This window comes from Acinonyx jubatus, chromosome E2, assembly GCF_027475565.1.
Source record: "Acinonyx jubatus isolate Ajub_Pintada_27869175 chromosome E2, VMU_Ajub_asm_v1.0, whole genome shotgun sequence".
NCBI lineage: Eukaryota > Metazoa > Chordata > Mammalia > Carnivora > Felidae > Acinonyx > Acinonyx jubatus.
The window spans coordinates 41,907,260-41,935,032 of NC_069396.1; the positions used below are offsets into that span (position 1 = coordinate 41,907,260).

Sequence of the window (27,773 nt, forward strand, 5' to 3'; positions counted from 1 at the left end):
TACTTGAGCTAGCATCCTGCCACACAGTATTAATTCTCCTTTTTAATTCAGGGTAATTTGTAATTGAGGGGCAGACCTACAGAGCCATCGTTTTTGGCACATGCACATCAAAGGGACAATATATCATGACATCAGACATTTTGAGAAAATTGCTTTTCCTCCCTGAATGCCGAGTCATAAATAATTTCAGGTTGGGAATACCTCTGGTAAAAGCAGAGGTGATTGACTCCAGGGAGTGGCCTGTAAATACTGAGCCCCAGAATAAAAAATGAGTGGACTGATTTGTGGGGTCACTTCAAGTTTGGACCTTGGTATCACTCATAATAGATGCTGTGGGTGCCCTGCCCGGATCTGCTTTCCTGGTGGGTGTGCCTGTCCCGCGCTGCTGTGCAGGCTGCTAATGGCTCACAGCTGTGCCCTTAATCAGAGACTTGACCTCCACCGACAGGAGCTGCTTCTGGAAGGCGATGCCTTCCTCCTGGAGGTGGTCTACAACCAGCCACGTGGTGGTTAATGTGCTTTGGAGGCAAGGGACAAGCAAATGATGGCATTTGCTCATTTCTGCTCACTGCAGCCAGTTCTAAGCTATGTTGCAAAAATAAATGATAGGGGCACCTGGGCAGCTCAGTTGGTTAAGCATCTGACTTGAGCCCAGGCCTCCCTTCCCACCCCCCCGACCCCCACATCCATGCAATTCTTCTTTGGACCTGGTGGGGCTGTTAAACCCAGGCCATCAATACATTTGGACCTTGAAAAATCCGCAGTCTCAATTGCCCCAGGCACTCTGCTTCCCACCTGCTGTGGGTGAGGAGAAGCTCTCTCCAGTCTTCATTGCCATCAGTCTGTCTTCCACATGCATGTTGGGTGTGGCCCCACAGCCAGCGGGAAGTGGATCCACAACTTGGGGCAGGCCCGCTTGTGGCTCTGTCCCTAGCAGCAGCCCCGGTGCCCCTTCAGCAGAACGTTCCTTCCTCAAGGTTCCACTTCTGCTGGCAGCCTGGGCTGGGGTCCCAGCTGAGGAGGGGGAGATAGAGCGTCTGGCCCACATCGGGACACCCAGGGGCTCTTACTGTGTGAACACACCGGGGGGTTCCTGTGTGTTCCTTCACCAAGCCCGTGCGTGGGCCAGGTGGTTCACATCGTCCTATCCTCTGGGAGACACATTTGTCTTTGGGAACAAAGCCACTGATTTCCCATTATAGAGATGGTGAGACTGAGGCCGCAGACAGAAAACTTGCTGCTGGCCACCGGCTCTATGAGGATGCTCGGTGCTCAGGCCACCTTCATTAACTGGGGGCCGGTGCAGGGAGGGAGGAGGGGCTGCAGTCAGAAGGCAGCCAGGACCGAAAGCAGAGAACAAAGAGAGTCTAAAGAAAGAAGTCAGGCTGGGAAGCTCATGTCCCACAGGTACGCACAGACACCTGAGGGCATCAGAGAAGTTCCAGAAGCTGTTTCTGTTAAGGCCTGGGCTGAAACTGGAGGGAGAGCCACAAGGAGAATCCCACCCCGAGGGGAGCACTCGAGAGGCCCCTGTGGGGAGGAGGGGTGCTGAGCACTGAGGCGAGGAGGCGAGGGGGCGAGGGCAGCCCGTGTCCCGTGCTCAGCAGGGCCCCACCTTGCCGCCACCAGCCCAGCACCATGAGAAAGCAGCAGGTGGCGAGCACAGACCCTGGGGCCAAAGACAACTGGGTTCAAATCCGGGCTCAGCCATCTACCAGCTGTGCACCCTTGGGTGGCTTAACATGTGTGCATCTCGGTTTCTTCATGTGTCCCATTGGGTCAAAATCACACTGACCTCATGAGCTTCTGTAAGAGCCCAGGGCTACCAGGATCTTTTCGGCTACTGGGGCTTGGAATCAAAGCCCTCCACGCTGACCAGGACTGCTGGGTGGGTGTGAGAGCAGAGAGCGGTGGGGCTGGTCACTCGGGCAGGTGCTGCAGCCTCTCCTCCGTGGACAAGCAGGCTGGTGTCCTGCCACATCGCTCCTCTGAGGCACCGTGGGTGTGATGAGTGGGTGCACCTCCCAGAGGCCCCGGGCTGCGGAGACAGGAGACCAGCCTTCTAGGCCAGGCTTACTCTCCTGGGAAGGGAGGCAGGAGCCTTTGTGGAGGGCACTGTGCCTGGGCTCACACAGTGCCAGGGTCACAAAAGGGCCGGGGTCATTGCACAGGTCAGGCAAGGCGCGGTGGCAGGCACTCTGGATCTCTGAGTGGTTCTTGCCCTCTATGTGTTCCCGAGCTGCATCGCATGAGTCCTGTAGGGCCTGAGCGCCTCCGTGAAGCCTGGAGCCGGCGCTCATGGTGACCCCAGGTCCCAGGTTCCCTGATGTGACTGAGGGACCACATTGCTCAGAGACACGCCAGTGGGGTGAGTCCTGGAAGGACCCAGCCCCTGCGTCAGGGGGCTCTGCATCAGGCCTGCCCAAGAAATGGGGACCCTCCCCGAGAAGGAGAGGCAAACAGGTCTGGAACCTGAGAGAGAAATGGGACCCAAGCAGGGTGTGCTGAGGGGGATGGTGACAGCATGGGTCACTTAGGAGACCCTCTCGGAGTCAGTGATTGGGATCATAGGGGTCACAGTGAGGGTTGGGAGGATGCAAAACTAGATGGCTTCATCGGGGGCTCTGGCCCCAACAAAGTCACCAAGGGGGACAAGACCACTGCCTCCTCGTAGTCTGTTGCTCATTGCCCTCTGGGATTACCTGGGCCTGAGGGCCTGTCCCTGAGGAGAGGCCAGAGTTACCGGCCGCCTGTGTCTTAGACCACTCCTCCCTCTGGGCCCCCACCCCCAGGCAGTCCACAGAGGCTACCCAGAGGGAGAGAGAGCCGCACCCCCTCCACCCCCCGCACCGGCAGCCAGGCTCCGGGAGGCCCACCTTCTCAGTCTCCCTGTCAGGGGTCCAGAGCTATTCATCCTCTTAATTGGTTGCTCAGAGGAGACCAAAGGAAAAAAATAGGCGAAGCAAAATAAAACCTCCTTTGTAGTTTTCCACAAGTCTGGACACCAAAGCCTCATGGTTCTCCCATGAGACGCTGGACACCAGGCACCCACCCCCCAGGGAGAGGAGAGGCAGTAGTGGGCGGTGGGCCGAAGCCCCTCGCCCTGAGCCTCCCTTCCAGAATAGCACCCGTCCCTCAGCAGGCAAGTGCACCCCCACCAACCCCTGCAACCCTTCTAGCCGTGCCAGGGAGGGCCCAAGGATTTCATTATGAGCTCAGATTATTATCAAGTACAAGGGGGAGTGAGGGGGACGTTATAAGCTCTCCTTTTAATAATGAATCCCATTTCCTCTTGCATTTGGTTTTCTTGCAACAGATGCTGTTGCAGAAAATGGAACAAAATGGAAAAGATAAAAAGGCGAGTCATTAACTCGGCCCAAAAGCCTTCCCACCAGATGTCAGGGACAGTGGGGCAGGGTGCCCAAGGCCCGCCCACCGCACCCTTGCCTGGCACGGCCGCCCGGCGGCTGCTTCGGGGACCCATATGTTCGGATGATTCTCGGCTCGGCTTGGTGTTGGGGAAGCATGGAGCCGCCCCCCTGCTGTTCAATAACTGATGACCATTTTTCTCCAATTATACTGAAATTGAAGGATCCTCAGACTTAGACACCCAAGTAAAATAATTAGTGCTTAAAATGTTAATTGTGCTCAGATGTGCCTTTGCCTGTGGAGGCTGTCTGCAAGTGAGGGTGCCGGGAAGCAAGCCCTGCGGAGAGGACGCTGTCTTTGCACCTCCGCCTCCCCCCCACCCGCCACCGCCCGCCAGGCTGGCCTCCTGAGGAACCCCAGGAGGAACCCCCGGTGCCCGTTCGGACCTGTGATGGCTGTGTTGAGACCTCTGTGACCTCCTCCCTGGCAGCCCACTGTCCCCCGAGCTACCTGATGGTTAGAATGAGGGCACAGAGTCAGGTATGGCCCCGACCCCAGCTCTGCCACCCACCCAGCCAACCAGCAGTGTGGACAAGGGCGGGACACCCGACCTCCCTGAGACTCATTGCCCTCATGCAGAACAGGGATAGTACAACCAAGCCTGCTGAAATGCCTAAGAGCACAGAGCATTCCTTTAGCTGCCTTTCTGTCCTCAAGCACCACCAGGCCCCAAATGAACAAATACAAAAGCAACACTTCCCCTCCACCAGGGCCAGGTGGGTTGCGGGTCAGGGCAGAGTTGTCCCGCTGTGGATAGTCCGGGGCCCACTTCTGTGCAGCCTGCTGGTCCCCAGGGAAGGTCCTGCAGATCGCGCCCCACGCGGAAGGGCTGTGGGAGCCTCCCACACCCGCCACCGTCCCCCCAACCTGCTCACCCACTGGGGAGAAACACCTCCCTGCCCCTCGGAGAGGAATTCACTTTCCCTGCTTGTGACTTTGCCCATGCGGGCACCCCAGGTCCATTCTCTGTGGAGACGACATGCCTAAGAGGCTTAGGCTCCTTTATGCTGTGCATCCCAAGGAAGTACGCTTAGATATTCCGTGTTCCCTGATCCACCACATAATAAGATTCCTTTATCTCTCGTTGTCATGGGAAGTGTATATGAGCTGATTAATATTAATGTGTTGGCCGATTAATATTAATATCGGAACCGATTCATACTTCACAAGGCAGTGATGTTGATGAGCACCGAGAAGCCCGGGCAGCTGTCGGGTTTGGCAGTTCCCAGGGGAGATGGCAGAATCAGTGGTGACCCCATCCGCCGTGCCTCGTTATGGCCACCGTCATTAGCAGTGTCTGTCAGAGCTGGCATGGAAGTGTGTGTGGACTCTGATCGTGGCAATTAAAACTCTTGGCATCCGAGACAGCATATTTTATCATCTAAATAGCATTTTACATTCTCCTAACATATTTTCCCAGTAACATTGTTAAATTAGGTGATAAAAGGTTATTTCTTGCTTCTGAAGTTGAAATAACGTTACCATTATTCCTTATCTGCCTGGAATTAGAAAGGTTTCGGTATTATACGTTCTAAGGGTTTCATTATCAAAATTTGCCAGACTTCATGAAACAAACAGCATTTTATTTTTGCCCTTGTTTTAATCAAAGATGGACAGAGCTTTGTCTTCTGCCGTCAGAGATGGCTTCTGGTGTTTGATGGAAAGGGAAGGGTCATTTTTCGCAACAGCGAGACACGTACCCTCAGGGCCCAAGGGGGTCACTGGGGACCCTGGCTTACCTTCGATTTGGAGCTGTCCCTCTTGCCTCCAGGGAAGGCACAACCAGAGGCTGTGCCTTTAGCCAGCGGGGCTGGACTGGAGCCTGTCTGTGGCCCTGTGGCTTCCCCATCCCTGTCTCCTCTCCAGCTACCCACCTGTCCAGCCCTAGCGCTTGCCTGGCCTCTGTCTCAAATCCTTTCCTCTGGATCTCGAACCATCTACCCACCACCCAACATCCACCTGTCTGTCACCCACCATCCACCCACCCACACGCCCAGCTGCCACCAGTGTGCCACCCACATGCCGTCTTCCCATCACCTGTGCTCCATCACATCTGACATGGAAGACACCCCTTGTACAACACACGAGACTCCCCCCACCCCCACTTGCCAGTCAAATGTGCCATGAGCAGGGGCTGGGGCCACACACCTGGTAGTGGATCACTTTCTCCCAGTGCCCAGCATTCCTGAGTCACCCTGTAACACGACTTCTTATAGGCAGTATCTCTGATGTGGCATTTTAGGCCGTGGGCTCTTCTGAGGGCGACACATCTCTGCCTTGAAGAGACGTGCTGTGTTCCCCTGGGATGAATAGACCCTCCCTGACACTTGATCCCAGTTCTACCTCCTCCCATCCTCTTTCCCAGGGCTTAGATGCCAGGGACAGGATTAATTTCACCGAGGAGGAGGCTCCTGCTCTCACAGACTTCTGGCCAGAACAGAGCGGTAGCTGGTTGGCGGGAATGGTCCTGCTGCACTGTGCCCTCCCCCCCCCCCCCACCCCGCGCCTTCCCCAGCCCCTGCCCTGCCTCACAAGGTCAGCCTGTCCCAGATGTTGGGGGCACGGGTGACGGCGTCTCTGACAGAATACTTCAGCCAAGGACGGGAGCTGCCAGTTTCTTCCTGAACCTTGAGGCTGACGTCAGTGTTCCTCTGAGCTCTTCTTGGCAGGGTGAGGTCTCAGTGGGAAGCGATCACTCTCTACTGATTGAGTGAGAGATGCCAGCCCAGGGGCGCCTATCTGCAGCCAGATTGGTCCTCACTCTCCTGAGGAGCTCAGCCCTACAGAGCGGCTCTAGCCTGACCCATCCTGCTCTCTCCCCGCCCAAGACGGGGCTGCAGACTAGAAGATGGCCCCGGTGTATTCCAGAAGCTGTCCTGAGCGCAGAGGAAAGGTGTCATCCTTGGGAGGATCCGTTGCCCTGACCTCAGCTAGCTCATGCTCTTCGCTAGGGATGCAGCCGGGCAGACAGCGGTTGAAAGCTGGAAATGACATTCTCAGGAGGTCCGCCACCCATGACTGCCCCCAGCACCCAGGGTAGTGCCCTTCCTGTACACATCCCGCTCTTCCAAAATCCCTGCCGTCTCCAATCGCAAATTCTCACAAAGCCTCGGGTATTCAAAGCCTGCTGCACCCCGTTCACGCTGCCCACTGCCCCCACTACCCATGTGTCCTGTGCTCTCCCTGTGCTCCTACACTGCACCCCCTCGCTCTGTAACCACCTCCCGAACAAACAGAAAACATGCTCGTTGCCGTTTGTAAGCAGCCCCGGCGTGATTTATTGCCATCATCACAATATTTTGTTTGGAGCTGTAAACCTCCAGACATAAATCAAGTCATTAGAAGGAATGACGTTTAATCCTGCAGAAGACGCCTCGGTGGGCTGCACAACTCTCGCCCAGCTCACGAATCATTAATTCTAGAGTGGACGGCCCATACACACACCTCCACCAGCAGCGCCTCATACGCACCACACACAGGCGTGGAAAGCCGAAGGCACAAGCCGGGCTCCTTTTGTTTCTTGGAATAGCATATTCACAACTGCAAAGAGGTGCCCAAAACACACGCCGGGTCGTCTGGAAGACGGGAGAGTCTTAATTCCGCAGGAAAAACACGCAGCCGGGTGGGGCCGTCTCTGTGCCTGCGATGGCTCACGTCGTCCTGAGAGCTGCCGCCGGTCGGACTTCAAAGGAAGCCGGAAAACAGCTCAGGACCGTCGCCAGCTCCTTCTTTCACAGAGACCCCCACCACCTTCGAGCAGCCATTACACGGGACCAGGTTCCATCTGCAAGGCTCTCATTTCCTGAAGACACCTGCTGAGCTTGAAGGGAAGGTTCAGAGACCTCAGACAGTGCCTTCCAGAAGCCCAGCAGCCCCTCCCCACCCTGGCAAAGGGCATTGGGCTCCCAGCAGATGGGGCCTCTCATAGTTAAGGAGGCGTCCCCCAAAACGCTAGAGACGGGAGGGGACCCAGAGTCTCGGCCGAGAGGTTGCCTTAAAGACTTCGGCAAGTTCTCAGTGCACATCACAGTTGTGAAAATTCTGGATGACATTTGCAGGGTTTGGTTCTACTTAATATTCCTGTGCTCAGAGCTAACGAGGGTGTTGTTATGCGGCGTTATGTTGGCTGTGCTCTCAAGGATGCTGGAAGGCGCAGGGCTGGGCTGCATGGTTTGTGTCTGGACAGTTTTTACCCACGCGCTGCACTGTTGCCAGCTGAGAGCTTCTGTCTGCGAGCCTTACTCAATCTCGTGTCTCTGCATCGATATGGCCTACCTCGGGGTCAGGTCTTCTCCCCTATCAGCTCTCTGTCCCCCTGGACCTCCCTGTGACAGTGTGTGGGGGGGGACAGACATTTTCCTACCCTCCCCCTCACACACCGGCTCACCGAGCCCTGCAGCCCTCCCTCCTCTTCCCATCTCCCCACACTGCCTGAGCTCAGGCACCCCATTTCTCACCTGTGTTAGGATGTAAGAATCCTAACCAGTTTTGCCCTTCCTTTAGGCCTTACTCTTCTCTGGGCCGTTCCCCAGTTGCCTCTAGAAAGACCTTTGAATATGCAGCTGGCAGGGCCCTCCGTCTTATCTCAGCCATGCTGTCAGTGCCCCAGAACTGGTCACCTTCCCTGAGCCGGGGGCTGTGAGTCTTTGTGTGAGTGTGTGATGTGGGTGTGGAGCCCAGCCCACCACACAGTGGTGAGAGGATAGGATGGCCTGGGATTGGCTGCGGTCAGACTACAGACAGCCCAGTGTGGCCCTCGGCTGGCCGGACCCCAGGGCACCGGGCTGGGCAGAAGCAAGGGCTGGCCCACCAGAAGCGAAAGGAGGTGGACATCTTGGCTGGATGTCCAGCGACGGTGGTGTCCCCTACAGTCAGCATCCACCAAGGCCAAGATTACTGCTATACTCCAGGCCTTGCCCCTCAGAGAAGCTGGCCAGAGGCTCCCTGAGCTGCTGGGGGCCCAGTCCTTGGTTGGGTGTGACTCGACATTCAAGGCCGCGCCTCGGGAGTCACATCTCCTCTCAGATATGGACTGCAGCTATCCAGGCGCATGGCAGGGATCAGCTGGACTGACTGCCAGCTCCTGCCCCCAAGTGCTCCAAGCAACTCCAGGCTTACCCTGGTGACCTGTGAGTCGCCAGAGGCTCTGTTCTGCTCAGGGGCACACGGGACGATCCCTGAAATGCAGCTGCCGTTCCACGGTCTCTGTGGTACTGGAGAGCCTAAAGCTGCAGCTGCCGGAGTCAGGCTGGGAGGGAGGGCTTGCTGCCCAGGCTCGGGGCCCCTCTGGGTGCAATCGGTGGGCAGTAGGGGTGACCACGTGTGCACGGCCTCTGGGGCGCCTCCGTCCCTGAGCCCCCTAGGCAGCCCCTTTGTGGGCCCGCCTCCAGGAGCCTGACTCCCCCACCCCCACCCCTGGGGGGCCTGGAGTGCGTCCCTCAGGACAGAGCGGCTCTTGGAGCAGGCCCAGGGTGGCTGGGGAGTGGGGAGCTCCAAGGAAGCATCGGCTAGAACGGATTTACTTTTGCGGCTCTCAGGGTATCGCAGGCAGCGGCTGTGACGGGTCTGACAGCCACAGGCCAGCTCAGTAATTGACGCCGCAGCCGGAACGACACATACTGAAGCCAGCCAGAGCTGGACCGATCATTATCTTGTGACGGGGCCACCACAGGAATGAGGCTGCCCCGCCGGCGGCCTCTGATGGCCCAACTGGGTTCCAGTGAAGAAGCGCCCGTCACGGGGCTGGGCCAGTTGGTGTTGCGGGCACTTCCCCCTGCAAACAGGCAGCCTCAGGCTCCAGCATGACTCACTCATTTTTATTTCTTGGAAACCTCTGGTGGGAATTCACCGATACTTACACCAAATTAGGCCCCTGACAGCCAAGCAGGAGGAGTGCCATTTGACCTGGCCACAGTCGCCCAGAACCTGAGTCTGTGGCTCCCTGTGGGCTCTGGACAAAAGGCAGACTCTGATTGGCTGCCGCAGCCCGGCTTGCCCCTCCTCTCACGCACCCTCGCCAGGCCCCGGGCAACCCCAGGCCGGGTCCTGCTTCTGCACACATACGTCCGCCCAGCTCATCCCCTTCTCCCGCATCCTCCATCTGCCCTCTGGACGTCTACACTTGGGAGACCCCGTAGACCTCTCAAACTCAATGTGGATCTGCACCCCCTCCCCAGGAAATGGCATCAGGGTCCCACTGCTCAAGCCAGAAACCAGAATCTCCCTTATTCTGCTCCCAGTCAGTCCCCAGGTGGTACTGACCCAGAGCTGGCTTGCACCAGCAGCCCACAAGGGCCCAACCCCCTGTTCACATCACTAGCTTGAAATCGGCCATGGAGAAGTGTTTACACCACAGGAATCCGCAAGCACTACAGAGTTGGTCCTCCCCACCACGCAGGGAGCCAGGGTTAAGCATTCACCGTGCACCGCCCTGCTCATTCTTCCCAAAATACTCGCCACGTCTTCCTCCGCCTTCTGCCATGAGCGCCGGCATTCAGGCCTCACACGTGTCCTCGCTGGACGGTGGCAACAACCGCGGACCACCCTTTCTGCTTCTGTCTTCCGCTCTTCATCTCAGAATGGTCCTTAAGTTCCAAATAGCTGCCAGCTTAAAGCCTTTGTAGACTCCCCTTGGGCCTCAGGAGATAAGACGAGGGGTCTTTGCCAGGACGATAGGGCCCCCAGGTTGCTGCCCCCCGCCAGCCACATTTCTCTACACCCTTCGGTCTCTCTGTCCCTTCATCCCGTAAGCCCTGGTCTCATGGTGCAAGGCGATCTCCTACAGGAAGGCCCTCGTTACCCCCAGGCGCCGATGACTTGTCACTACCTTAGGGAGACCTCACCTGATACCCCTCCCCTGTCACATGCCACCTGCTGACGTGCCCCTGCAACCATCACACGTGAACTGCTCCGTGCCTCATTTCTTGGCTAGACCATAAACTCCACAAGGGCAAGGGCCATGACTGTCCCATTCATGGCCAGGACACGGTCACCGGTGTGTAAGACTCTGCCTGGCACGCGCAGGTGCTCAGTCCGTGTGTAGAGAATGGACAAACGGTGCTGGCCAGCATGCTGTGTTCTGTCGCCTGCAGGGGAGGCAGAGATGGGCCGCCAGGGGGCACTGGGGCTTAGCCGGCCAGTGTCAGGAACTTCATTCTCTCTCCCCTGCAGCAGCATTCACAGGCTCCTGCTAATCCTTCCAGGCTCATGTGTTGAAAGAACACACGAAGGCAGGAAAGTCATGACCTGTTCTAAGCCATGCGCCACGGACTCTCTGAAGCTGTGCACGGACGTGAACACACACGCTCCCCACCCAGAGCACGCTGCGTTACACGGCAGGATGCATGCACGGAAAAGCAGTGTGATGCACCCCCTCAGTGTGCATGCTGTCCCTCGTTGGTTCCATGTGACATGCACACGTGAAGGTATAGTGCAGTGCGTGGCCCCTGTGGGGGGGGTGCACGACCCCCCCCCCCAACATGGTAGGAATTGCCCCCAGGCTCTGACAGAGGAGAGCTTTGGAGCAGGAGCTGGGGACCCCTTCCTTGCGGATAGGCAGGCATACTGGAGTGGGGGGAGATGCTCAGGGACATCCCTTCAAGTGATGGGCAGATGGGTGAGTGTGGAAAAGCAGAACAGCTGTTGGGTTTGCAGACCGGCTAACTGGCTGGCTGGTTGACTGACAGGCAGCTCCAGTGCCCCGCTCTGACAGCCGAAAGGGAATTCGCCGCCCAGGCTGAGCTGACAGAGAACCACCCATGATCCTAATCATGGAATCATGGAATCGCTAAACAAAACAAGTAGCGGTCAGAGCCGTCATGTGCCCATCAGCCCGAGACGGGACGATTCCTGCTTCCCTCCTCTGCAGACAGGTCCCAGGGTCCCCGTGCTGGTGCAGGAGCTGGGCTCAGAGGAACTCAGCTGCTGTGAAGGTGACCCGGCCATAGGAGCCCCAGGCTCTGGCGGCCTCCCTCCCATGGGCTCTCTGTGCCAGACACCGTGCCTGTTTCATTTGCACATTTATGGACCTGCAAGATGGGTGTTTTTATCCCATCTTACAGATGAGGAAACTAAGGTTCGGTGAGGTCGAGGGATCTGTCCAAGGTCACGCAGCTGTGCTCTTGCTCTCTTTTCTTTTAAAATACACGACCCCTTGTTGAAAGCTATGACTCCGAGTGGAGTCACCAGGAGAAGGGAGGGGAAGCCCCTCCTCTGGCCTGGGCCAAGGGTCAGGGGTTACTGTGTCGCCTCACCATGAGGTTGGTGGTCTTCGAACAACTGGAAGAAGCCCACCCACAGAGGCTGAGGCAAGAGGAGAGGGTCCTGCGGCACCACCCACCGCCCTGCCCCGGTGGGAGGCGGGGCGCTCCTCCTGGCCTGGCTCCTGGCTCTCCCTGAGGTCCACACTCTGACCACAGAGCAGCCGGGAACCCTGTCTCCCTGCCCTGGGCCTGGGGCAGCAGAGGCGGGCACGGCTGTGCATGGAGCCCGAGCAGAGAATTTAATGAGTCGGATTTTCCTGTGATCACAAGTGAGAATTTAAGACCCTTCTGTGAGGCTTCTTCCATCTGAATTCTGTGCCTTAAGTCCAGGCTGCCCTCTAATTGCTGAGTGTGTTTAAACTTCAGTTTTGCATCTCATCTGCATAAATTAACAACCTGCCCAGAGGAAGGGAGCGGCTCACAATGAGGCATCAGAGGCCGATGAGGGGTTTGCCCCTCAAAAGGGGAGAGCCTGAGCCGGAGGAGGTGTGGCCACATTGGGGCCACAGGCCTGGCCTGGTGCCCCACAGATGGCAAGGGGAGGCTGCCAATTGGGTGCACCGTAGATCTAACCACCCCTCCTGGGTGGCGTGGACAGGCTGCTAGACCGAGCTGGAGAAGCTCCTCCAGGGGCAGCTCTCAGTCCAAGCAGCACCAGCCTTTCCACGAGCATTTATTGAGCTCCTGCTGTGTGCTAGGCATTTTGCCAGACTGTCCGACACAGAAAAGACATGGTCCTTGCCCAAGAACATGGAGAACTAACACAATCTACTGATCAGCTGGGGACATGTTTTCTCGCCTCCTCCAGACTCTTCCTGCCCTGCCTCTAGAGTGCTCTTAAAGCCCCCTGAGGTCACATTACCCCCTGCTAGGGGTTGAACTGTGTCGCCTCCCCCAAATTATGTTGAAGTCCCAAACCCTGGGACCAGTGAATATGACCTTATAGAGCCCTTGCAGATGTGATCAAGTTAAGATGAGGTCATTAGGGTGGGTTCTAATTCAAAATGACTGGTGTCCTTTGAAGAAGAAGAAAAGTGACAGGCACACACAACGGAAGATGGGGGCAGAGGCTGGTTTTCAGTGGCCACAAGCCAGGGAGCGTCTGGGGCTGCCAAGAGCTAGAAGAGGCTGTGGAGGGAACACGGCCCTGCTGACACTTTCATTTCAGACATATAGCCTCCAGAACTGTGAGAGAATTGTGTTTGTTATTTTAAGCCACCCAGTTTGGTGGTGCTTTGTTACCGCAAGCCCTAAGAAATTATTATACCCCTTGTGACAGTTAATTTTGTGTCAACTTGACCAGGCTGCCGTGCCCCGATGTTTGGTCAAACACCAGTCTAGATGTTACTGTGAAGCTATGTTTTTAGATGTAGTGGATATTTAAGTCGGTAGACTTAGAGTAAAGCAGGTTACCCATAATGTGGGTGGGCCTCGTCTAATCAGTTGAAGGCCTTAAGAGAAAAGACTGAGGGCCTCCAAGGAGGAGAGAATTCTGCCTCCAGGGGACCCTCAGACTCGTCCTACGACATTGACTCTTCCCTGCCTCTCCAGCCTGCAGATTTTGGTCTTGCCAGACCCCACAATTGCATGAGCCAATTCCTTAAAATAACCCCCCCGCATATATATGGCCTGGTCACGGAGGACGAATTGAGCCCCTAATTCAGAGCCCTTCTGTACTTCCTGCGGAGCGGGGCCTGGCAGTTCCCTCAGGGCTTTCTCCCCTGATCCCAATGAGCAGCGCACCCTCCTGGCTCAGTTTCTCCTGCCAGCATCCCTGCCTCACTCCTTGTGGCTCATGACCACTGCGTGAGGACCCGAACGCTGCCGGGCCCTGCCGGCTGCCCCACGGCACAGAGACCTTTCTCACGGCACATGTGTTCAGTGCGGGAGCTTCTGTGAACAGCAGAGCAGGGCAACGCTGTTCATCCGGCAGACACGCCTGCCAGGAGTCTGGGGTGGGACCGAAGCTTGGACTCTGTATCTCATACGTGGGGGGAAGCAAGATGCAGTGGGGGCCTCGTTTCCAGTGTCTTCCCTGGCTCAGGCCAGCCTGAAAGCCCTGGGAGTTTCCTGGCCTGTTGGGCAGCAGAAGTGGACCTGTGGGTGGACAGAACGGATGATGGTGGCCACGCAGGCACAGCCACCAGAAGATCCAGGGTACATAGTGCGATGTAGCTCTGAGGATCCAAGGACCACAGGTCTGAGACTGCACAGAGCAGGGACTGCGGACTCACACCCATGCCCCAGGGCCCTGCTGGCCCCTTCCGTTCTCCCATCTGTTTCCCTTTGCAGGTCTGACTCCTCTGGGGCAGCCCTGTCTGCCCCCAGGCCGCAGCGTTCAGGGTAGCAGGACCCTCTCCCCACTTATCAGGACCTGGGACTGAGATTTGAGCAGCCAGAACAGCAGTCGCTGTCCTCAGACGTGGTCAACCAAGGGTTCATGTGGCACTTCCAGCCCTTTCCAGGGACTCGGGTCCTGTTTCAACTCACATCAGTATCGCCGGTCTACACAGCCTGACCCTCTGTGGGTCCTGGGCAGCAGAGATTAGGGCTTTAGAATTGAACCCAGCAGGTCTCTCTCCTGTGACTCGGACAGAAGGAGGCAGCAGCCCATGTGACCATGAAGCCCCCTCCGCAGCTCTGCCCCAGACCCAGGCTTCACAGCCTAATTATAAGAAACTGGGCACATACACCATCATCAGCCTCTGCCTCCCCTTGGCAGGTAACCAGCAAGCTTTCAGCCAAACACTCAGAGGAAAACCCTCAGCCAATGAAGAGTTCACAGTGTGGAGCCCACTTGGCAGTCTCACTAACTCACGCCTTGTTTATTCTCACCAATGCTCACTCTTACCGTACAGCCTGTGTTTCAACCGCTCTGCAAATGTCATCTGTCCAGAAAGAGAAAGTGGTTGTTTTTTTCTCACCGTGCAGGGGATGAAGCTCCCTTACAGATTGTTAACATTATGTTGAAAGGAGAAGACAGGTAACTCAGACGCTGAACGTGGAGCATGTACATGACCGGCCTTGGGATTCCTCTGCCGCAGGGTGGGGGTGAGGGAGACTGCGGAGGTATGCGGCAACATTGGTGACATCAAATGGAAAAGGAGGCTAGGGGTTGTGGCTTGTGTTGCTCAGCAAGCCCACTGTTTCTATTTGATTGCATGTCCATTCGAGGGCTTGGGAGGGGCTGGTGGTGGTTATATTGAAGCCAAATGCCGCTGCCGCCCCCCCACCCCGGCATAAGTCCCCCCACGGCACTGAGTCTGGTGGCTCCTGGTGGCAATACCTTCTTCGTGGGTGCAGCAGAATAGGACCCTTAGCTCCCCTTCCCTGGTCACTCCACAGAGCTGTCCAGTGTCCTGAATGCAGCCCACTGTGGGGTATGCAGACCCCAGCCTCAAGGCACCCAAGGCCTTCACTTGCTCAGAGCTAGGGGTGATCTTTGTTTTGGCTTTTATCCAAGCAGTGCATGGAAGAGTGGCTTCTTCCACAGGAAAAGTAGGGCCAGTGGGCCCCTGGCAGGGGGCAGAGCCTGTTACATTTCCTTCATTAACTTCCTGTCTTTCTTCCAAAATGGCATATGGGAGAGGGTCAGTCTTTGCCAAGTGAGCTGTGGTAAGTTGAAAGGTTGAGAACATACAGCTTGTGGCAAACTCGGGCTCCACGTAAGATCTGTTGTTGGGTTTTCCACAAGACAGTTATTCTTTTCAAAGGGGACAGTTGCAGCCGAGCTGACTTTATTGGGTAAAAGTGGCCAAGAGGTCAGGGACTCCCCCAGACCGGGGCTCTGTCCAGCAGGAATGTTCTCTCCAGCCTTCAAGTGGGCCAACCTCGAAAACCCCCTTGAGGCTCAGCACCCTTCTGTCCAGTCTGCACAGATAAAATGGGACAGGTCCCACAGCCCACCGCCCTCCAGGCTGTGAGGACAGGGCCAGCGGGAGATCACAGCTGTGAGGGCTGACATCTCCATAAGCACATCCTTGTCCAGCTCCACCGGTTGGCAGGGTGCCTTTTGAGAGCGGCTTTTGAGTCCCACTCTTGGCCAAATCTGGCATGACTCATTTGCTCTAGAAAAGGAATATAAATAAGTGCCACCATACCTTGACGAGTTGACAGGATTGACAAGCAGAGTAAATTCCCGTATCTGAGACTCTGAGGAGGAGAGGTGATTTAGCAGAGCCAGCTGCCGTCACCAGAAGAACATAATTAAGGAAACCCAGCAGTGTGGAGGAAAACTGAACGTGCAGTGAGTCCCTTTTGGTGAAGAGACCTGTGATCACTGGCTGCAGGAGGAAACCTGCGTGTGTCAGAAAGAGAGGAGCTGGAGAAGCTCAGGCTGGAATGAGGCAGAGAAGGGTAGGGGCGGGGGGAGGGGGGCTGGCAGGAGGGAAGTACGCTCTGGGATGAGAAAGGGACCCTGGTGAGGGACTCAATGTGAAAAGACTCCTGTCTCAGGGTCAAGTACCCACTGCTTGCATCCCATGCCCCAAGGGGTGCAGCCAGTTCTATGTGGAGCTCCCCCTCAGCCTCCGTGGAAGAGTCTGGAAGCCCTGTTTCAGGGCCCCCCCCCACCTGTACACACATATTGCCCATAAGCTTGGGGATGCCCAGGAAGGTACGGACACTCTGTCCTCTGCCCGGGGAAGGGCACACCCCTGTTCCCAGCCCAAAGGGATCAAAGAAAAGAATTGCAACAAAAGAAACATGCAGCGTGCCCACGTTCCACCTTTGTGCCACGTTTGGAACTTGAAGAAGTTCCCAGTAGGCCCCGGGAGTGTCGGCTTTCCAGCCCAGGGGTGACCTCGCGTCCCCACCTCCTCGGTAGCTGGTGAATGAAGGAGACGTGTAGGCACATCCTCAGACTGACCAGTATGAGGTCAGGGTCATAGCAGTGGCTGAACCTGTAAGACTGGACCTCGTGGAGAAATCGGCAGAGTCCCTAGGTCAGGACAGAGGACCTGGATGTCCTCTCAGCAACTGGGCTCCAGCCACTGGACCTATACCATGTATACAGAGACGGCAGGACCCCCATGGGGCCCCATGCTGGGCTCCCAGGACATCTCGCACACACAGCCCAGCAGCAGCCAGAACGCGGTCAGGTGTGCCCCATCGTGCCAACTGGAAGTTCAAGTCTTCCCTTGTTTAAAGGGTGGCTGGTTCGGATTGTGACCGTGGCCTTTGGCAAAGCCTCAGAGTAGAAACCGCCGCTTCAGTGGCACCAGAGCTGGAAAAGCCCTGATGTCTCGGTGGCCAGGCAGGGATGGGGGAAGGAGGCCGAGACTCCGAAATAAGTTCCCCCAAAGGAAATCCTCATGTTTCCCTAGGACCTCCTTCAAAACAAACCAGAGTGTGAAGCAGAATCATCTTCTCTGACCAAAGGTTCACTTCCCCAGAGCCTGTTATCCCGGTGACTTTGGCCTCAGCGAAGCTCAAGGGAAGGGGGGGGGGCATTGTGGGGTGTGGTCAGCAATGCACTGATCTGTCTTCATCTTCCTCCAGTGCCAAGTGCTTGCCAGACAATCACTCCACGCCTGGGCTCTGCTCAGCTCTTTGGGGGAGACCAGCGTGAGCAGGAGGTGGCCAGCTCACGCCAGAGCCCCAGGGCCAGCCGAGTTGGCCAAAATCTCAAAGTAGATGCCTAGGTTAGAGGACTCCCCAGAGACAGTGGGGAGGCACATCCAAGGGAAGGCATGTGTTCCACTCCCAGGCCTGTGTGTGCAAAGGTGTGGGTGTATGTGGGGTTCCAAGTACAGAAGCTCCACATGGATGAGATCGAGGGCTGGCCAATGCGTAGAGAGGATGGGCAGAGCTTTCTGAAGGGTCCTTTCCCCATGGCTTAATGATAGCGTGAGGTTGTGTGGGGGTGCGGGGCAGTGCTATGAGATTCCTGGCTGTTCCACTGAGCAGATGTGTGGACACACCTGGGCAGGGCACCTTTCGAGACCTTCCAGGTCACATTGGGAGGTAAGATACTGAGAAGTCATCAGCTTGGGAGCCTGTGGGACCACATCTTGCTGCACCCTCATTTTCCATGTGGGTAGAGGAGTTGAGGGACCCTCACATTGAGCCATGCCTGCTCCTCTCTGCCCCCCTGAACTGCCTTTTCGCAGATCCCACCCCCAGTGCCCTGCAGCCCGTGTGTCCAGCATCAAGAGCCCGTGAGCAGGTCCTTGGGAGCCACATGGTACTTCTTCTGCTAATATTGTCCTCTCTGCTTTTCAGGAATAAAGTTCAGCATCAGGCCACAGCAGCCCTACAACGTGAGTTCTGAGAGTCGGATAAATCTCAGCACCGGCAGCCTGGGGAAAGTTGGGGAGGGCAGGGGAGAACACTGGGAGCTCTTGTTGAATTCATTCTTGGAAAGAAAAATGTGTCCGGTCCTTCCCAGGGGCCTTGGGAACAAAGCCCACGGCTTTGGCCCCATGAATTTCCCTTTCCTGTCGGATGGCAGCTTTGGACTTGTGCTAATAGAGGCAGTAAATTTGCGCCAGCCTCCTCAGGCCGCCGGCTCCCGCCGGCTCGCCTCGCCAGGTGCAGGTTCCTGGGAGGCCTGCGCCATCTCGTGGCTGAAAATATACCTGCACCTCTGCCTCAAGACCATGGCCAGCTAGGGGTGGGGGGTCTTTGGGGACCGGACCTAGGCTCAGACCAGAGGGGTCAAATCCCACAGGGTCAGCTAGTCTCTTCCTTCACCCGGAATAAACTCAGGCCACAGAGGGGGCAGGGACCCGGGCCACTGTGAGCGTCTGACCTGTGTGACCCGCAGCGCCCAGCTGCCGTGTCCACCCTGATAACTATTTCTCTTCTTGACTCAGGATCTCCCACCAGGCAGTTCCCGGGATGGTGACTTGAAGGCCCCTACGGAGAAGGTCACCCGAGACTTGTCCAGCCGGGCCCCAAGGGGCCTCAACCTGCTGGTACCTGACCGGCCTCGAGCCCCCCGAAACATGGGGGCCCGTCTGCGACCCCGGCAGCGCCGCCGGCGGCTGCTCATCAAGAAGACGCCCGCTGCTGCAGCAGCGGTCCCGGCCAACGGCTCGGCCGGTGCCTTTGTGCGGCCGGCGCCCTGGGCCGCGGCCGGCCACTGGGTCACCCTGCAGCGGAGCCAGCAGGAGCGCAAGCGGGTGATGCGCGAGGCGTGCGCCAAGTACCGGGCGAGCAGCAGCCGCAGGGCGGTCACGCCCCGTCACGTGTCCCGCCTCTTCGTGGAGGACCGCCACCGGGTGCTGTACTGCGAGGTGCCCAAGGCGGGCTGCTCCAACTGGAAGCGGGTGCTCATGGTGATGGCCGGGCTGGCCTCGTCCACCGCAGACATCCAGCACAACACCGTGCACTACGGCGGCGCCCTCCGGCGGCTGGACACCTTCGACCGCCAGGGCATCCTGCACCGCCTCAGCACCTACACCAAGATGCTCTTTGTCCGCGAGCCCTTCGAGAGGCTGGTCTCCGCCTTCCGCGACAAGTTCGAGCACCCCAATAGCTACTACCACCCTGTCTTCGGCAAGGCCATCCTGGCCCGCTACCGGGCCAACGCCTCTCGCGAGGCGCTGCGGACGGGCTCCGGCGTGCGCTTCCCCGAGTTCGTCCAGTACCTGCTGGACGTGCACCGGCCCGTGGGCATGGACATCCACTGGGACCACGTCAGCCGGCTCTGCAGCCCCTGCCTCATCGACTATGACTTCGTGGGCAAGTTTGAGAGCATGGAGGAGGATGCCAACTTCTTCCTGAGCCTCATCCGGGCGCCGCGGAACCTGACCTTCCCCCAGTTCAAAGACCGGCACTCGCAGGAGGCCCGGACCACGGCCCAGATCACCCACCAGTACTTCACCCAGCTCTCGGCCCTGCAGAGACAGCGCACCTACGACTTCTACTACATGGACTACCTGATGTTCAACTACTCCAAGCCCTTTGCAGACCTGTACTGATGGGCGGGGCCCGCGGCCACTCACCTGTCCGCGCGGGCATCCCACTCTCCGTGGTCCCTCACCCGAGAGCTGACACGTACCCGGAGCAACAGGGCTCTGCGGATGTGAGGAGCCGTGGCTGCTCCGTGCCGCTGGCCCGAGGTGGAGGACAGAGGCCCGGGCCTCGGGTGGGGACTCTGGCCCTTGTTCCATACCCACTTTCTCACTCCTCGGCTGAGGAAGATGCCGGGGGCTGAGCAGGACCCCAGGAGTCCTAGCTGCATAGGCCTAGCTCGGCCAAGAGTCAGGATGACCAGGGAATTCTGAGGCCCTGAGGACGAGGGCCCCAGCGGTAAGGGATTTCCTGCAGTCCCTTAGCCATTGCCTTGTACCAAACCACGTGGTTTGCAGCTTTTCTATGACCCAGGGGGGAGGTTCCCTCAGAATGAGGTTCCAAATAAAGCACATGGTTTCCAGAGTAGCGGTGTCTACACTTTGTGTTCGTATGGGAACACACGGACCCTTCCCCAAGCTGTGGGGGCTCTGTCTCCCTCCCCAGGACAGCCTGAGCCAGGCACCCGCAAGCCCCGCCCAGGGGAGCCCAGGGTGGGAGTGGCCTGTGCGAGAGGGGAGCTCGCGTTCACCTCCCACTCAGGCTCCTGAGGCCAAGACAGGGTTCTCTGTTGTCAGTACCAGCACATTCATCCTGAAAGGAGAAAATAGACCTATCCCTGTGGAGGCCCACTGGGGTCCCTTCTCGTCACTTTGTGGGGGCCCCCTGAGGACGGCCAGAGCTCTCTGGGCAAACCACTGGGGTCAGCGGGGCGCTGCACAGGGGTCTCAGGGGGTGAGGCATTTCCGGTGGGGATCGATGCTATCCCTCTCCCTAAGCAGGGCTTTATCTCTGTCATCTGCAGACCCTCATGACCTTGGCCTTGGCCCCTGGCTCCACTCACCTGACCAGGCCACCTTAGAGATTTCAGGACTGCCCACCCCTAGGGGACCACATTCTGGGGGAGGAGCAGAAGCCCCCGGGGGAGGGGGAGACGTCTCCCAAAGTATATATTTTCATACACAGAAGTGGCTCTGAGATGGTCAAAAGCCAGGGTGATTCTTGAAAGGTCTCAAAGTGTGTTGGAGCTTTGAGTGCGGCTGTGGCCGTTCCTGTTGGGGGTCTCGTCTGTAAAGGAAACCGCTGCCTATTTGTAAAGGTCTGTCTGCTTCCAGGTCCCATCTCTCTGTCAGCCACATGCCCTTCTGACTCTCTCTGTGGGTCTCTTTGCGGATCTCCCCAGGAGAGTGCTCTCAATCGGTTCCCATTTGCTGGGGGAGAGGCTGCTGGGGCCCAGGAGGAGGGGACATGCTGGTGCCTGCTGCTCCCTCCTTTGTGCCTCCACCATGGGCTCTGGAAACTTAAGTAGGACAAGGAACTGAGGCTGCCTCCCACCGGCTTGGGGTCACATGCCTACAGGAACCCTGAGCAGGGTGAGTACCCCCTACCAGGTTCCAGCAGGAGGGGCTGGCCATCTGGCTGGAGGAACTCACAGAGGTGAGAAGGAGGCTGTGGTCAGGGCCCGAGGGGCTCTTGGGTATGGAAGTGGGGAGACGGATGGATGCCTAGGGGCTCAGAGAGCCAGAGAGGCTATCCTGTACCTCTGCCAAGGCCAGGTCAGCATGAGAGGAGGCAGGGAAGGAAAAGGGAGATGGAAGTCACCACGAGCAGCTAGTGTCTCTGGTCGTGGACGCATCTGGTGAAGCCTGAGGCAGTGTCACCATGTCATCTGATCAGCAAAGGGAACTTCTGGGAGCCTGAAGGACACTTCACTCATGGCTGCTGCTTGGAGACAATTCGGGTTGTCATGGGACCATCCCCCCATGGTGTGTGTGTGTGTGAGAGAGAGAGAGAGAGAGAGAAGAAGGGAGCAATGTGTGTGGGAAATGGGAGCAAAAAAAGACATCTTGACTCCTGAAGAGTCAGAGACAACCAGGCCTGAGTTGGGCAGATGTACACACACAACATATCCGTCCAAGAGGGGCTTTCCTTCTGGGTGGTGACAAAGAATCCAGCCAATGATCATGATGACCACTTGATGGCCCCCAGCATGACCTCCAACTGTAGGCCAGAGGCCTGAGCCCCGAGACCTCCCCTACCTCCACCGAGGTGGTGCTGAACCTCAACGCCTCCGGCCCCCAACCCCAGACTCAAGCCTCATGTAGCCTGAGGACTTGAGGACAACACATGAATGAGTGTGGGTGTGAGTGTGTGTGGGTGTTTAGGTGGGTGGGCAGTGGGCTAGAGTGCTTTCCCCCTGGGGCCTGTGAGCCGCAGAAACCCTGGAGTCCCCTGGAAGGGGGATGTGATGTCCAGCCAGGGGGTCAGGTGGGAGATTCGGGCACCACTGGCCTCTGCGATGTGGCCAAACCTTCCCCCCTGCCCACATCCCCACAGGCTTGGTTATACACACAGGGGCCCGGGACAGACATGGTCAGGCGTAGATGGAGAGTCTTCCAGCACCCACGTCCCCTCCCAGGCCTTTGCCAACTTCATCCTCTGGGTTGAGCCCATTGGTGGGGCTGGGAGCCCCAGGAGAAACCCAGGACCAGGAGGTGGCCTGCCCTCACTCCCCCAACTCCTCCTCGGCCTTTTTTCTCTGGGGATCACCCATGGCTGATCACGGGGATTTCCTCCCGGTGTCTCCCCACCACCCCAGAACTGGGCACCAGGGGCTGAGGGAGACCATGGGCCCCAGAATGGACCCCGTAATCTCCAGGAGCTGGGGGCAGGTGGTGTGGGGCTGAACAGGGCTGGAATAATGCCCCCATCTCTGGGGGCCCATGCTGATGGTACAGTGATGCTGAAGAATGAACACACACCCTGGAGTAGACAGACTCACAGAAGCCTCTCCTGGGGAGGGGAGGGGAGAGGATGAAAGGTGTTTGGCTGCTCTGGCTGGAGGGATCCACTGCTCAGGCTTGGGGGAGGGAGGGGTCGGTTGAAGGCAGAGGTGGGGGGAGGGGAAGAGAGCATGGAGAGTCCTGAGCTCTGCTCCACCCTGTTGGCCTGGCCCGGCCTGGAAGTGAGGCCTGCTTGCTGCGCCCCGACTTCACGGGGCCCAGAAGGGCCTTTTTGCACCAGAGTCCCCGCTGTGAGGCGGCAGCAGAGGGTACCCAGGAGTCTGGCTGGGCTGGGGCCGCTTGCGAACAGATGCTTCTGTCCTCGCCCTCGCCTGTGGGCCTGCCTCCTGAAGCAAAGGGGGAGACAGTAGGCTGTAGGGCTGCTCCCCAAAGCACATGAAACCTAGGGCAAGTGGCAAAGGGTCACAGGTCAGAAGTGAGTCGTTCCAACCCAGGGGCGCCTAGGGCCTGCCAGCCTGACTCAAGCGCCATGGTGGGCCAGGCTGTGCTGGCCTCTCCCATAACTGCCCGATATGCCCCTCCCAGCACCCCTGACAATATGCGCGCCTCGCCCTACTTTATAGGTAAGGAGCTGAAGCACAGAGAGGTTGTCAGAACTGCAGAGTGCCAGGACCGGAGCTGGGATCCCACCCACGCGGTGGGGCTGGGACCCCTCTTGTGCCATCACCGCGCCCCCAGCTCCCACGACTGTGCGGTATCGGGTTGGGCGCTGGGATGTCGCCGGTTTCCGCCGGCAAGGCAGCACTCGGCCACAAGGGGACGCTAAGTCCTCGCTCTTGAGCAGCGGCCCGGGCTTCCCCAGCCCGCCCACGAGGTGGCAGCAAAGCTCCGACCGCGCAGCTCTGGGCGCGGTGGTGACTCCCTCACCGCCGCCAGAGACCCGGTCCCCGGCCTGCCCGCCCCCCCCCTCCCCCCCCCCCCCCCCGATTGGCCCGTATTCTGCCCTTTCTCCTTCCATGGAGTCATGGGGGTCCTGCCTCCCCAGATATCTCTGGGCAGACCCCAAAGGCCACTTCCAGAGGACCCACCGGCCCCAACTCCAAGTCCGAAAACAGGCCCAATCCCCCCACCCCGCACCCAGCCCACCTCACATGGGCCTAATGGGGCTGGAAGGTCCCGGGACTCTCTAGAAAAGACAGACACAGGGAGGACGCAGAGCATGGAAGGGCCACGTGTCACCAGGGGTGAGGAGGGAGCTTCCACTGCCCTTGTTGGCTCCACTCTTGTCTCTGGCGACAGGCTTAGACTGGGAGTGGATCCTGACCTGCCTCAGGACCTGTAACACTGCCTCACTCCTGCGGCAAACCCCACGCCAGCCAGCGCCCCCCTCCAACCTGACCACCACACTGCAGGAGGACATGACAACAGGAGCACAAAGGACACGGGCCGTTAGCAACCTGCTGTGTTCATTCTCCCACTTTCCTTAAGGGTGACCTCAGCACGCATATGTGACACACTCATGCAGGCATGTCCCTGCACACACACATACCCATCCTCGTGAATACACACACACACAGAGATACGGATGCACACACACATGCAGATGCACACATGCTTGTGAACTCACACCTACACACACACACAGACCCGGGCGCACATGGACACGGACACATGTCCACGCACTGACACAGACACACAGAGAAAGGTGCACAGCTAATGGCGTGCCTCTCGCTTGCCTCTCATTCCTGAAAGGAACAGGAGGGACCAGAAAGGCCCTCACTGTCCCCCATTGTATTTTTGCTCCCTCTGTCCGGCTCTCCTGCCCGCCCTGTTGGAGCCCCCACTCACTCTTGCATCCGAGCCCTTTGTCTCTCCTTCAAAGACGTTGCTCACACACTCACCCCTCCTTCCCTATCAACAACCCATCTTTAAAAAAGAAAAAGCCAGGGGCGCCTGGGTGGCTCCATGGGTTAAGCATCGGACTCTTGATTTCAGCTCATGTCATGATCTCATGGTTCGTGAGTTCAAGCCACCACATCAGCCTCTGTGCTGATGGTGCTGAGCCTGCTTGGGATTCTCTCTCCTCTTTCTGCCCCTCCCCAACTTGTGCTCTCTCTCAAAATAAATAAATAAACTTTAAAAAACATTTTAAAAAGAAAGGAAAAAGCCACAGCCCTACATCCCCTCCAGCTCTTGCCCTGTTTCCGTTACCTCCTGCCCTGCAAAATGTATCCGGCTGCCCCATGCCTCCACTGGCCTTTTGCTCTTGAACCTGCTGTGGTCTACCTTCTGGTCCCACCACCCGTGGAAAGAAACAGCTCACTTCCGCGTCTTCAATTCTCCCACCTTCTGAATTCTACATTCTGTCTACACACGCCCTGGATGAGCTCAGCAGTCTCACATTCGTATGATCCCTGACCTCCAGACCCCGATGGCCAGCAGCCCGGCCCTCGCCTCTGTTGTCAAGTGTAAGGGCACATCCCTCCGAGCCCCGAATTTCTCCCCTGCAGGCCTCCCCAGCCCCAGGCTTCCTGTCTCAGCCCTCCACCCCTGCATCAGCCTGGACTCTTCCCTTCACACTCGTTCTCTCTGCCCCCCCAGTCCTGAGTCCACGGGTTGCCTTCCCCCTCCAGTGCCGTCATCTTAACCCAAGCCACTGACATCTCCTTCCTAGGCTCCTGAAGCAAAAATAAAAAATCATGGTATTCACTGGTTTACCAGGAACTGCTCTAAGCATTATATACCTATTAGTTTATTTAATCCTTACTACAACCCTGTAAGGTAGATGCAATCATTACCCTTCTCCATTTTTACAGATGAGGAAACTGAGACACAGAGAGGTTGAGGCACTTGCCCAAGCCCACACAGCTATTAAGAGGATGTTCCAGGATTCGAACCCTGGCAGTTTGGCCCTGGTGTCCACCACTGTGCAATCCTGCTTTTTGTGCAGCGTGGAGGTCAGAGCTCGGCTCTCCTAGAACTATGTGGTGGGTGGAGGGAAGCGGACAGAGATTGTGGCCCAAGGGATCTAGACTGGACAAAGAGGAAGGGCTGCTGGGCACAGGGAAGGTGGGAGTTGGGAATCTGTGAAATTGGAGATGATGCGGCTTCCTGTGGCAATGAGGGCGGACCGTGGCCAGGGATGGGGGTCGGTGGCTGGCCAGGATGGGCAGAGGGAAAGGTTACTGGACAGAGATGACCTCAGTTCCGGAACTGGCAGACAAGTCATGTCCCACAGACATACTTGGCCTCCTCGGGGGTCCGAAGATGCCATCATCCTACACCCGTGTTGGCACCCAACTCACTCAGATCACGCCTGTCGCCTGGAGCAGCCTGTGTCTGCCCGACTGTGCTCCATAACTGTCTGTATCTACCTGACTGGCTCAGCCCATCTGTCTGAGAACGTGGTAATGCCAGGGCCACAAGTCAGGCCTCCCCTTGGGGTACAGAGCCTGGGAGCCGGGGATGAGGGGGTGGAAACCCGGGCTGCTGATGCTGGAAGTTGTTCGCGGGGAGACCTGGGTGCGCAAAGGGCAGGTCCCACAGACCCAGGGGAAGGAGAGAACCCAGGGGTGCAGGGTAGGCAGGGAGGGCCAGTGCAGGCCAGCAGAGAAAGCTACATTCTTACTCTGCAAGCCCATGTGCTGAATTTTACTTTTCCTTTTATTTATTTCTTCTTCTTAAATCCTGTTTCTCTCCCTGAGGCACCTAATCTATTATTTAACATTGGATTGTACGATTGAAACTCCCAGGCAAATTGAAAATTATTTGTGTTTGAGGTTTCAGGCATGAGGCGGAGGCAACCATTTCTGGGAGATCCTGGGCACCGAGGTGAAGGAGAAGACCCCGCAGCCCTGCTCCTTCAAGGGGCTGGGTGGAGCAGGGGGTCCGCAAGGCCCAGCAGGCCCCTCCCGGGGGCTCTCAGCCCTTGCGCACCCAGACCCCGAAGCTCAGGGGTCATTAATCTCCACGTGGCATTTCACTTGGGAAATGCTGTCGACACCTCCCACTGGCCAAAGTCCTCATAGGCCAAGCAGGTGCAGTCAGTCACCCCAGCCCCGCGCCCACCCTGGGGGAAAGGCCTCGGTCACAAGAGAATTAATGACACGGGGACAAGGGCTCACCAGCATTTTTCAGGGGTTAGGCTCTCCCGGAATTGCAGCCAGTGTTGCTGGGCTAATGGGGTGCCCAGGGGTGAACTGAGGTGGGTGGGAACCAAGGGGCGGGGCTCAGGGTGGGGCTGAAGTCTGACAGGCTTTGAGAAGGGGAGAGGTGTGGTCACATTTGCATAGCAGGAAGGACCATTAATGAGGCGGGGGGGGGGGGGGGGGAGGCATCAGCATGCATCCATTCCACATTTTCTGAGCGGTCACCCGTGTCAGGTGCTGTGCGAGGCACTGTGACCACCTGATGATGGCACACATACTCTCCCAGCCCAGAACCAGGGCCCAGCATCGGGGATAACGGTGAGGCTGAGCTCGGTGAGGTTTCCCCACATGGCCCTTGGCCACTCAGGTCCCTGGAGCCTCCATTGCCCCTCCAGGAACACTGGGAGAGGCAGGGGGTCACAAAGGATCGTCCTGGACCAGCCTGCTGCCAGCCCCTTCCACAGATGCTGCCAGGACTCTGAAGTTGTGCCCCCTCAGTCCCTCACTCCTTTGTGCAGCGACACCCACCTTCCACCCACCCCATTATGTCCACAGACATCTCAACTCCTGGGCAGTGTCTGGCACCAGGACTGAGCCGCTACGTACGCTTATCCATTTTGCCTCCTGTCCTCCCTCCTGTGACCCAGAGCCAGGCCTGGGGACCCAGCCTGGCCCCCACCAGGGCCAACAAGGGGCTCGCGCTAATATGCGTGTATTTAGAATGAATATAACTTTGCAACCCACAGAGGGTGCATCATCTTTGCAGAGGCTTGTGGAATATATGCAAAAGCTTATATCACACGCATATGCACACACACACGCACACACACACACACACCTCAGTTTTCAAGGAGGGAATGTAAAAGCCACATGTTTAGACAACAGCGACAAGGACTGGAACTTGTAACAGCCGGGCCCTTTTGGTAGCAAGTATAACGAATCAGTAGCTCCAGCTTCCGATGAAGGAGGCCCTTCTGAGGCTCTGATACTGCGTGGGCACACAGCTGAGCTGCAGGACCTCAGAGCCTGGGACCCTGAGTGCCACAAAGCCTTTCGATATCAGGCTCAACCCTCCCCCCTCTCCCTCTGCGAGATGTTTCATGCTTCTCTGTCCCATTAGGACCCACTTCCTCTGCTGTTTCTATGCCCACGGCAAAAACACAGGCGGAGAGCTC

At 57.7% G+C, this 27,773-nt stretch overlaps 1 protein-coding gene across 3 annotated transcripts in view; it reads left to right on the forward strand.

Moving 5' to 3' along the window:
• CHST8 (carbohydrate sulfotransferase 8) overlaps positions 1 to 20,067 on the forward strand; it is a 127,203-nt gene extending 107,136 nt beyond the window's left edge. For all 3 annotated transcript variants that reach the window (XM_027044578.2, XM_027044579.2, XM_053210312.1), the window contains exons 3-4: positions 17,913 to 17,950; positions 18,506 to 20,067. In XM_027044578.2, the coding sequence (XP_026900379.1) occupies positions 17,913 to 17,950; positions 18,506 to 19,615 (1,148 nt within the window). In that variant the 3' untranslated portion in view covers positions 19,616 to 20,067. The remainder of the gene's footprint in view (positions 1 to 17,912; positions 17,951 to 18,505) is intronic.
• The last annotated feature ends 7,706 nt before the right edge of the window (positions 20,068 to 27,773 follow it).